The 12,325-nt window shown below is 42.8% G+C and overlaps 1 protein-coding gene across 2 annotated transcripts in view; it reads right to left on the reverse strand.

The window, feature by feature from the left end:
- Window positions 1–4,199: 4,199 nt before the first annotated feature.
- CAAP1 (caspase activity and apoptosis inhibitor 1) overlaps window positions 4,200–12,325 on the reverse strand; it is a 39,538-nt gene continuing 31,412 nt past the window's right edge. For both annotated transcript variants that reach the window (XM_044271764.1, XM_044271756.1), the window contains exon 6: window positions 4,200–4,626. In XM_044271764.1, the coding sequence (XP_044127699.1) occupies window positions 4,289–4,626 (338 nt within the window). In that variant the 3' untranslated portion in view covers window positions 4,200–4,288. The remainder of the gene's footprint in view (window positions 4,627–12,325) is intronic.

Raw genomic sequence — 12,325 nt, forward strand, 5'->3', positions numbered from 1 at the left:
CTGTACTTACACAAACACACTACACTACTACACTAAAGTTAAGGATATTTGGCTTGTGGGTGAAATTTCTGAATAAACCTAAAATGCACTCTCACCTTTCCAGGTGAACTTAATGTGACCTTCTCTAAACTTTTGAATGCACGTGTCTAACTGTTCAATGTTTCAGTACTTTTTGAACAATTTGCTGTTCTCTAACAAGGAGCTTAAGGGCAAAATTCACAAGAGGTGTTTGATCCATAAATTGCCCAATAAATGATACAGATGTAGAAGAGGAGAACACCAAAAGACAATCAAGAAGGAAGGGGAAAGACACTAGGCCTCACCGCTAGGGAAGGAAAAGGGTCACCACCTATAAAACCCTGCTCCTGGCCCTAACTCCTATCCGTATGGGCACCTCTCGATGGTAGAGATACCCATACACGGGAACCTAGAAAACCCTGGTGACCCTCAGATGCCCTAAAGATAATGACAGGGCAGAGGCCACCTATTCCTTGCCTGGTGAGGGAACTAGCGTCTCACTCAGGCCTAGTAAACAAACGGGAGGGGGGGGGGGATACAAAACACAACAAGCGGAACACTTAACTTCAGAGAATGAAGGATGAACAGGACTTCAACACAAACCACACTCCAGCTCTTCCAAGACCAAATTAAGCTATCCCAAGCAAGGAGTGATGGGAAAAGTCAGACTAAATAGGGTGTGGTAGAGGTCACATGATCCACACCTAAACAGGAGGTGTGGACATACCAGCAACACACAAAGTGAAACCAAAAAAGGCCGTCAGATCACTAATGCATAGATAATCTTTCAGACCTTCTGGGACCGGTCACAGATGTGACTATAAATTTCCTAGTTCAATTAGAATTGGTATTTAAAACAGCCCTCCTCATCATACTGTCGACATTTTGACATCACAAGACCAAGGCGACACCTAAAAATTGATCAATAGTACCTTGCCATTGCGAGGCTTCAAGCAGGATGTTCTCAGAAGAGGCCACTGAGCTTAGAGTGTCATCAGCAGGTTGCAGCAGAGAAATTGGAAGAGTCACAGAAAGGCATAGACGTGGACGTCCTTTGGCCACACCCCACACTTTTAACCGCTTCATTGTGTACAATTCCCTACGGAACCGGATGGTGGATGCCACACAACTCGAGGAACATTTAAGGGAGGTGAGACAAGCCCAACTGTCACGTCAGACCATTCGAAACAGTTTACATCAGCATGGTCTGCGTGCAAGACGACCTGCAAGGTTACCTGACCACAGGTGTCAGTCTTCTGTGTGCCAGGGAACATCTACTCTGGATGAGGTATCACGCTGAGCAGATAAGATGGCCGCCAACTATGTTGGCGAGCGCTATGCATCAGCCATTGTTGTCACCAAACAAGCCTTTGGTAGTGGTGGTGGTGTTACAGTGTGGGCAGGTGTGCCTAGTCAATACTGACCAGCCCTACACTTTGTGAATGGTACAGTCACAAGCCCATACTACTTGAATAACATCAGAAATCCAGTCATTTTGCCTCTGCATGAACAACACAGGCCTAATTTCATCTTCATGTACGACAATGTGCCAGCTCATCGAGGTTGCATCATTAGGGAACGGCTGGAGACTGGGGTACCTCAAATGGAGTGGCCCACACTGTTTTCAGACCTGAATCCCATTGAAAACCTATGGGATCAGCTGAGTCGCCATGTAGAGACTTGTAACTGTACCCCAGAACCTCATGGACCTGAGGGCCACCCTTCATGAAGAGTGGGATGCCATGCCTCAGCAGACAATAAGTCGACTAGTGAACAGCATGAGGCATTGTTGTCAAGCTGTAATTGATGCTCAAGGCAACATGACAAGTTATTGAGACATTGACATTTCTGTGGTGGTTTACCCACCACTGTTGTTGGCTTTTGTTTCAATAAATTGTTTGAGATGAGGAAATCACCATTGCATGCTTCTACTTAAATGCTATACTTTCATGATATATTATCACTGTAGTATGAACTTTTTACGTTTTCCATAAATTTCACCCAAAAACCAAATATCCCTAACTTTTAGTTAGTAGAGTAGTGTATATATCTATTTGATGCGTGTTTAATTTTTTTTTTTATATGTCTGGGTACCTGACTTCGCCCAGAGACACTCACATGCACATCTTTATGGTCAGTCTGGTTCTCTTAGGGTCTGTTCACGCGTGACATAAATGCTGCAGATTTGTGTGCGGCAAATGCTCAGCATTTTACAATACCAGCAATATAGGTGAAATTTTTTAAATCTTATCTACATGCTGTGGAGAAAACCGACGGTGTGACTGACTTGTGCAGCATATCAATTTATGCTGTAGGTTTTACTACTGGCTTTCAACTTTTAAAAGAGCCAATGCTCAATGTGATATTCAGTTGCAAGAAAAAGTATGTGAACCCTTTGGAGTGATATGGATTTCTGCACAAATTGGTCATAAAATGTGATCTGATCTTCATCTAAGTCAAAACAATAGACAATCACAGTCTGCTTAAACTAATAACACACAAAGAATTCAATGTTACCATGTTTTTATTGAACACACCATGTAAAACACTCACAGTGCAGGTGGACTAATGACATCTCCAAGAGTTAATTGGAGTGAGGTGTCAGCCAACAGGAGTCCAATCAATGAGATGAGATTGGAGGTGTTGGTTACAGCTGCCCCGCCCTATAAAAAACACACCAGTTCTGGGTTTGCTTTTCACAAGAAGCATTGCCTAATGTGAATGATGCCTCGCACAAAAGAGCTCTCAGAAGACCTACGATTAAGAATTGTTGACTTGCATAAAGCTGGAAAGGGTTATAAAAGTATCTCCAAAAGCCTTGCCGTTCATCAACGGTAAGACAAATTGTCTATAAATGGAGAAAGTTCAGCACTGCTGCTACTCTCCCCAGAAGTGGCCGTCCTCTAAAGATGACTGCAAGAGCACAGCACAGCACAGACTGCTCAATGAGGTGAAGAAGAATCCTAGAGAGTCAGCTAAAGACTTACAAAAGTCTCTGGCATATGCCAACATCCCTGTTAGCGAATCTACGATACATAAAACACTAAACAAGAATGGATTTCATGGCACTGCTGTCCATAAAAAATATTGCTGCACGTTTGCAGTTTGCACAAGAGCACCGGGATATTCCACAGCAGTACTGGCAAAATATTCTGTGAACAGATGAAACCAAAGTTGAGTTCTTTGGAAGAAACACACAACATTATGTGTGGAGAAAAAAAAAGGCACAGCAGACCAACATCAAAACCTCATTCCAACTGTGAAGTATGGTTGTGGGGGCATCATGGTTTGGGGCTGCTTTGCTGCATCAGGGCCTGGACGGATTGCTATTATCGAAGGAAAAATGAATTCCCAAGTTTATCAAGTCATTTTGCAGGAGAACTTAAGGCCATCTGTCCATCAGCTGAAGCTCAACAGAAGATGGGTGTTGCAACAGGACAACGACCCAAAGCATAGAAGTAAATCAACAACAGAATGGCTTATACAGAAGAAAATACGCCTTCTGGAGTGGCCCAGTCAGAGTCCTGACCGCAACCCGATTGAGATGCTGTGGCATGACCTCAAGAAAGCGATTCACACCAGACATCCCAAGAATATTGCTGAACTGAAACAGTTCTGTAAAGAGGAATGGTCAAGAATTACTCCTGACCGTTGTGCACGTCTGATCTGCAACTACAGGAAACGGTTGAAGTTATTGCTGCCAAAGGAGGTTCAACCAGTTATTAAATCCAAGGGTTCACATACTTTTTCCACCTGCACTGTGAATGTTTACATGGTGTGTTCAATAAAAACATGGTAACATTTAATTATTTGTGTGTTATTAGTTTAAGCAGACTGTGATTGTCTATTGTTGTGACTTAGATGAAGATCAGATCACATGTTATGACCAATTTGTGCAGAAATCCATATAATTCCAAAGGGTTCACATACTTTTTCTTGCAACTGTATTTGCCAATACCACAATAAATAAAGTTCATTGAAAAAATAGTCATTATCAATTGCCCTACACATTAAAAAAAAAAAATGGAAGTTACACTTTAAGTCCTGTAGAACCGCTTTACAGTATGAAAAAAGAAATTAAGAGAAAAATGAGCTTCAAAAAAATCCAGTTCAATCTATGTAGTGAAGTGTGGCTTTAGATATGCAAATGTTTAAAAGTTTGTGAAATAAAAAGACCATTGTGATCATTCAGGTTTTAATGTAGACAATACTCTGCTAAGAAAAATTATTAAATATGTTTTTTTTTTCAATGATTAATTTTAAAAAATGGTCAAGTCTTCTTCACGTCGCCAGCCTTCATCAAAGCTTTAATTGCACGAGCTCTCATTTCTAACTCCAACAGTTCAAGCTGCTGAGCTGAAGGCTGAATGTCCTCAGGGAGCACAGCAACGGGGACGGTAGGAGCAACTTCTTCCACTGGCTCAGCCAGACCCAAAATCTCATTCACACTTTTCTCAATATCCATCACAAGGTCATCAGGTTGTCCTGTGGCCTTATTACCAGTTGCAATGGGTGTCTCATGGATGCGATCTTCACAGCTTGCCCCTTCTATGTCGCTGTCATATGTATCAGCATTAATGCTGAGAGCATCATAATCTTCTCCCTTACCTGAATAAAAAGATAACATCACAAAAAAAGAATGGTGAACTCAGAAAAAAGTTCATTACAGTTCCAGTGTGTTTTAAACAACAGTCAGTCAAGGTAAATGTCCATCGGATGTTAAACATAAGTGTTTAAGTGTTTAACAGCTGCCACCAAGACAAAACATTTTATTGGATGCCACTATTTGGAATAGTGCAGGGTGCGGAACTATTTCATAAAAAAATAAAAGTACCCTTGATGTATATGGGCCCAATGGTGGCTAGAAGACATTTTTTGGCCTCCCTCCGGTACAAGCTCATAGAATGGCCTCCTCTGACGCCCATAAGCCCTAAAAGGGCATATGGATGGAAGTTGTCTTCATGAGATAGCCTCTTTATAGTGTTTTTTTTCCAGAATTTATAAATAACCTATACAAAGTAAACTTTAATATTCCGATATCTTATTGTTTGTGTTTCCTTCACAACCAGTACTTGGTCCTCATTGATACACAATAAAGGACCTAGGACCAGTGATACGGGATGCTGACCTAATTGATATACAAGTATGTAAAAGAGATGCAGTGATGTCCCCCAGAGTATGGGGAGGAGCGATTGAGAATACCACCGCTCTTCCCCATACTGACTTGTTGTTTCTCGGCAGCAGATCGAGTTTACATAGCATGATCTGCTGTCGGGAAACAAGGATTTTTGTGCTGCACTAACGACCCAATTACTATGAACGCTCGTTAGCGATGATCTTTTCAATTCTCGGCCTGTGTCAAGGGCCCTTAACTATGAGCAGCAACATCTCATTTGTCAGCATGGTTGTTAGGTGTGGGTGTTATCCAGTAAATTGCCAAATTGCCAGCAAAATAACAGAGGCTTATTGCCATCGTGTAACAGGAGAGGAACATGGGAAGCAAATAAAGTGCAACACAGGAGGCTGTAGACGAGGTTAAAAACAACCATTAAGGCAAAGAAACTGGAAAGAGGGATTATTCTTACCGGTAATCAGTTTTTCACAAACCCATAACGGCACCCCTGGAGAGGACCTCCCACAACTGGACAGGAAAACTAGGAGAAAAGCGGGAGACTCCTCTCTACACTGCACTACTTGAGAGACCTCTGACCATGGATAATGATGTCCATTTAGAAATATAAAAGAACATTTGTTTAAATTATTATTTTTTGCTTATGTGAACAACGCAAAAAAGAACGTAAATAATAAAGAAAGAGAGAGGAAAAGAATGTCAGGGTGCTGTCATGGGTTTGAGGAAACTGGCTTACTGGTAAAAGAAATCCCTCTTTTATCCTTCACCATATAAACTAGGATTCTTAGGACCTGAACTGAGGTGTGAAGAGGGTTGTCCCATGGGGAGGTGCAAAACAAACAAAATATAACCCTCCCCCAAAAACAATCTACAGCATCATCTGATCAAGCCAAAAGCAAATGTTCTTTTATTCAATGTTGTCCCCATGTCAACAATTATGTTTAGGGAATATGTTTGACATCTAAGGTAAACTGAGCTTTGATGTCGATAAAATAATTTTTGGGCTTATTTTACTTTTAAGCAATTAACTTTAAAGGGGTATTCGAGTTGTTCAAAGTTATCTCCTATCCAGAGTCCTGGGGATAACTATTAGATTGGTCGTGGTCCTAGTGCTTGGGCCCCCACTGATCACGAGAACAGGTACCCTTGGAAGCACCATGAATGGAGCAGCCGGTAGAGCATGTGCCCTGCCACTCCATTCATCTCTGGAGACTGCAGAGTACAGAGCTTGGCTATTTCTAGAACTCCCAAAGAGATGAAGGGAGTGTCTGTTTGCAATATACAGGGTACAAGAATACAGGGTACTCGTTCTTATGATCAGTGGGGGTCCCAGAGGTAGGACTCCCCCACTGATGTAATAGCCATGCCATATCCTATGGATAGGGAATAACTTAACAACCAGAATACCCCTTTAAACCATTTTTTTACTGACTGACAGCAAACATCCTACTTAAAATGTAAACACTGCTGCAGTGCTGCATCCTATATCATGGAGCAGAGAAGCTGAAATGGGCTATCCTATTATAAAGAGAATAGGATTTAATTTTTTTCTGTGGAGCATAAAACATACTTGTCCAAAAGAAGAAGTGGAGACAGTTGACGTGTACGACAGTGTAAACTTTCTAAACAGGAATCTAAACATGAATAGTCTTAATGAAATGTGGTTTAATACATCAAATAGACATTTTTGTCATCTCCACTCAGCTCTGTAAGATGCTTATGGAAGACATGGTTTACATGCAGATGATGAGCATCCTGATTATTCACAGAAAATATTCCGCCTCTTTGTTGGCTTTTTAATATTATCAAAGTAAACATTATAATATTAAACTTCAGCAACATATAATCATTAGCTCATAAATCAGGAAAACTTCATAATCCTGGCAAAATCAGCATAGAAGCCGCCTCACAGTAACATTGCAAATAAGCTGCGCTTGTTTGCCTCCGTCCACCTATGTACTAAATGCTCTACTTTTAATTATGCATAGTAAAACATCATCCCCATCACCAATCTGCAAATTTTTGCATAAAATGCCAGCTACTTATTCAGAAATTATGACATTTTCTGATTGGTAAGAAGTTTCCAGACAGTCTGGGCCATTCATACTTCTTATACCAATGATAAGTCTGGAATAATAAATGTTAATTTACTCCGGAGCCATCTTCTAAAGGGGAAGCCAGCCTTGAAAGGTATGTCCATGTGGGATTGGTCAGATGTAGGGCTGCAGCTATCAACTATTCTTGTAATCGAGTATTCTACCGATTAATTGAGTACTCGAATAAAAAAAAACTAATTAAAAGAACGCTTTTCTTTATAAAAACCTCATTAGGATCCCTGTGCCATCAGGCTCCCCCCAGTGCCACCAGCTTCCCCCTCCCCAGTTCCATCAGCTGCCCCCCCCCCCCCCCCCCCAGTGCCAGCCATGTCCCCAGCACCAGTGAAATAAAATACTTACCTCTCCTGTACGGGCGTTACTCCACAGCTCGTCCATCTTCTTCTCCACGTGCTGCAGTCGTCCTGATGTCACACAGCGTCAGGTCATAGTCCACACTTACGTGTGTCAGAAAACAGTGCAGCGCGGTACGGGCTGGAGGGTGACCACGGAGCAGTGAGTCATAGCAAGTGCTTCACTCACGCTCCATGGTCACAAACACAAACGAATCCTTGATGTAAAAAAATTTCATTGCAGATTTTTTTTTTTGTGTCAAGTTACTAAATTCTATCATTTCAGCTCTAGTCAGATGTGGATTTTTGTGCAGTAAAAGGCCTCATGCACACGGCTGTTGTTTTGGTCCACATCTGAGCCATATTTAAATGATGTTGAATGCAAACCCATTCACTTCAATAGAGCCGCAAAAGATGCCAACAGCACTCAGTGTTCTGTCCGCATCCGTTGCTCCATTCCGCAGCGCCGCAAAGAAAAAAAAAATAGAACATGTCCTATTCTTGTCTGCTTTGCGGACAAGAATAGGCATTTCTATAATGGGCGGGCTGTTCCTTTCCGGATATTGTGGAACGCACATTGCCCGCATCTGTGTTTTGTGGATTCACAATTTGTGGACCACGAAACATGGTAAGGTTGTGTGTAGGGGGAGTGGCCTGCTGCCGTGCGAGATGGCCACCTAGAAGAGCTCCGCTAACACAGCAGCGACAAAATAGCACTCAGCTATGGAATCGTGCCAATTCCCGACCTTGGCATTGCGCTAATACCCACCATCCCCATATCACAACCATCCACAATGACGAGGGGCAAAAGACTTGTTAAAGCCCAAGGGAAACTCAGCTTCTTTTTTGAGAAGGAGCGTGCAGAAGATGGTGAAGGCGGCACTCACTTCTCACCGAGACAGGAAGCGCAGCCACCCGACACTGCGGTACATGGAGAAGGTACAGAACCTCACCCCCAATCCCAAACACTTACCGCGAATGCACTGGCTGGAGCGGGCACCTCCCCAGCCTCCTCGCTCCATGACAGCCCTTGGAAGATCCCCAGGCACACAGAACACTGCACCCACCAGCAACTTCCACAATATGCAGCTCCCCCAGCAAGAGCCGCACAAAGCCCCTAACGGTTCTACCTCACCTCCCACTTGTAATCAGGGTTATCCTAAATTCACACTAAAAGATTTCCCTACCTCAGATATGCCAGCCTCAGGGTCCCTCTTAAAGGACATGCTGCTAGCTCTTAACAGATCTATGCAAGATAACATTGCCTCGCTTAGTAACCCTCTGCAGACCTCCATATCGGATTTAGAGGGTAGAATGTCTCATGCTGAAACAAAACTGGGCGAATTAGCATCCTCACATAACTAAACTTGATTGATGCCCAAAATGACCTCACAGATGAAATTGAGATAATAAACCATAAGCTGGTTGGACCTTGAAGACAGGTCACACTGACGTTAAAATTAGAGGGATCCCTGAGGAAGTCCACCCGCAAGAACTGCGATCCTTCCGACAGGGACTGATGCAAGCTCTGATCCCATCAATTTGCGAATGTGACCTCCTTATCGATAGAATACATAGAGTGGCACGTCCCAAGCATCTTCCTCCTACCACGCCTAGAGATGTTCTAGCCAGGATCCATTTTTTTCAGATAAAAAGTCACTTCTCGAGGCCAGCCGATACAGAAGCACTTTACCTTCCCCTTATGAAGAGATCAAGCTATTTGCCGACCTATCTGCAGCAAAGAAGAACCCTAGCCCCCATAACTGTAGCCCTGTGTGACCATGTCATGCCTTAAAGATGGGGATTCCCCACGAAGATTCTAATCCAACATGGAGGTGCCCTAAAATCCATCTCTACCCTGGAAGAAGGCAAGCGTTTGCTGCAAGAATCGAACATTCTGGTCTCCGAAACCTCTCAAAATCAAAAGTCAACACCACCCCACCTACCCTAAGAATAGCAAGTAGTCTCCTCCAAGCATAATTCCAGAAGACGAAATCCCGAGTAGCTGTTCAAGTTTAAGCTCTAAGCTCAACTGTTCTACCCGGTTACAAAACCGTGAGTTATCTGGTTCCCCCCAGACACAAGTGTCGGTACATACTATGCTGACAGCGTATTTATATTTGATATGTTTTTCTTTTGTTGAATGTTTTTATGGTTATGCACCTACTTCGGTACAGTATTTCTCCATCAGAGACCCCCACATACACAAAAGTTAGCTCCTATAACGCATGGATCCCAAAGAGAACAAAGTTTAAAACATATCACTTACATGCTCCGAGCAGAGATCACTAGGCCCCCTTTGCTTGCGCCCGCTGATGAGGCTTGGCTCCCTGGGTATTCTAAGTGTTTTACTTTACTCCTCCAATGGTGCTTAAAATTGCATCACTCAATGTTAAGGGACTAAATAGCCCTCACAAGAGCGTAAGCATGTGGAGAGAGATTATGAACCTCCAGTGCGATGTTTTTAGTGTTCAGGAATCCCACCTCATGGCTGAGGATGCCAGCCGAATACATTACCGTTCCTTCCCGATAATATACCAATCCCACTTCCATAAAAAACAGAGAGGTGTTATCTTAGGGATCAGGGATACAGTAGCATTTCAAATTGACAAAATGTTATCAGATCCCAACGGCAGATCCATTAATGTAGTGGGATCCTTAAACAATCTCATGTATTCCTTAGTGGCAGTTTATGCCCCAAATAGACACCAGCCCACATTCCTTAAAAGACTCTCCAGAAAAGTAGAGAAAGTCAGGCAAGGACAAACTATATGGTTTGGAGACTTCAATGGAGTGGTAGACCCTCTCCTAGATACCATCTCCTCTGCCAATAGATCACCCTGGCTGAGAGAATTCCTCCTATCGAGGGATCTATACTATATCTGGAGGGTTCAACATGACAGCGAGAGAGATTTCTCATTCTTCTCCACTGCGCACAATTCTACATAGGGAGGAAACTGGTGCTGCTCTTTAAGAATACTTTCAAATCAATGAAGGCTCAGTCTCTAGCCCCTTCTCCCTATGAAATGCCCATAAAGCCTATATCAGGGGAATTATCATGAAAATAGGGAGTATTGCAAAAAAAAAAAGGAAAGAGAAAGGAAGTTTACGGAATTAATGTAAAAAAAAAAAAATCAAACCCCTGGAAACTTTCAATAAAAGAAACCTCTCCCCCACACGCACGTCACCATTAAAATCTCTGAAACTTCAACTCAGAGAACTCTTACTGTACAAATATGAACGAAACCTCAGAAAAACTAAGGGTACTTTCACACTTGCGTCGTGAGGATCCGGCATGCTGCGGTATTTTCTCTGGCCAGATACCGTAAGAGGGACTGAACTGAAGACATCCTGATGCATACTGAACGGAATGCTTTCCATTCAGAAAGCATTAGGATAAAACTGTAGCGTTTTTTTCTAGTATTGAGCCCCTAGGACGGAACCCAATACCGGAAAAGAATAAACGCTAGTGTTAAAGTACCCTTAAGCCATATACTATTCACAGGACAACAAAGCAGGCAAGCTACTTGCACATAATATCAAACAAAAAGAAGTAAAATCAAGGATCCCCTTTCTCAAAAAACTGTCTACTAAAGCCCACATATATGATCCAGACAAATTGCCAACAAATTCTAAACCTATTAGGCATCACTATACAATCTAGAGGGAAACAAGCTCTCCGCTCAACCAAAGCAGCCATCAATAGATGCATATTTAGAATCTCTTCATCTCCCTAAACTAAACATATCCCAAATGGAATCTCTAAATGCACCAATAACCCGAAAAGGTGGCCTAACAACCATCAGTTCCCTACAACTACATAAAGCTCCAGGTCCACATGGTTTATCAAATATATATTCTAAAAATATTATGGAGACATTTTGACACCATACTTGACTCATACACTACAACATGGCATAGAGGAGGGAAAATTCCCAAAAGAAATGCCAGAAGCCACAATTGTTACTATACCCAAACCAGGCAAAGCCCCTAATGTCCCTTAAAACGTTCAGGCAATTTCCTTGCTAAATTCAGAAATTAAAATATACGCCAAAATTCTCGCCAATCGTCTGGCCGCAATTATTCTACACCTTGTATATCCTGACCAAACAGGCTTTATAAAAGGTCAGCAGATTTATGAAAACACTAGAAGGGTCATTAACATATTAAATGACCTGGAAAGAAAAAACAAAACACAGAGTTGGTAACATTAGATGCGGAAAAGGCATTCGACCAGGTAAGGCTACTTTCACACTAGCGTTCGATCAGATCCGTTCTGAACGGATCCGCTCATATTAATGCAGACGGAGGCTCCGTTCAGAACGGATCCGTCTGCATTATATTGGAAAAAAAAGCTAAGTGTGAAATTAGCCTGAGCGGATCCGTCCAGACTTTTACATTGAAAGTCAATGGGGGACGGATCCGCTTGAAGATTGAGCCATATTGTGGCATCTTCAAACGGATCCGTCCCCATTGACTTACATTGTAAGTCTGGACGGATCCGCACGGCCAGGCGGACACCCGAACGCAAGCAGCGTTCAGGTGTCCGTCTGCTGAGCGGAGCGGAGCGGAGGCTAAACGCCGCCAGACTGATTCAGTCTGAGCGGATCCGCATCCATTCAGACTGCATCAGGGCTGGACGGAAGCGTTCGGGTCCGCAAGTGAGCCCCTTCAAACGGAGCTCACGAGCGGACAGCCGAACGCTAGTGTGAAACTAGCCTAAATTGGTC

This window comes from Bufo gargarizans, chromosome 1 (genome assembly GCF_014858855.1).
Source record: "Bufo gargarizans isolate SCDJY-AF-19 chromosome 1, ASM1485885v1, whole genome shotgun sequence".
In the NCBI taxonomy this organism is placed as follows: Eukaryota; Metazoa; Chordata; class Amphibia; order Anura; family Bufonidae; genus Bufo; species Bufo gargarizans.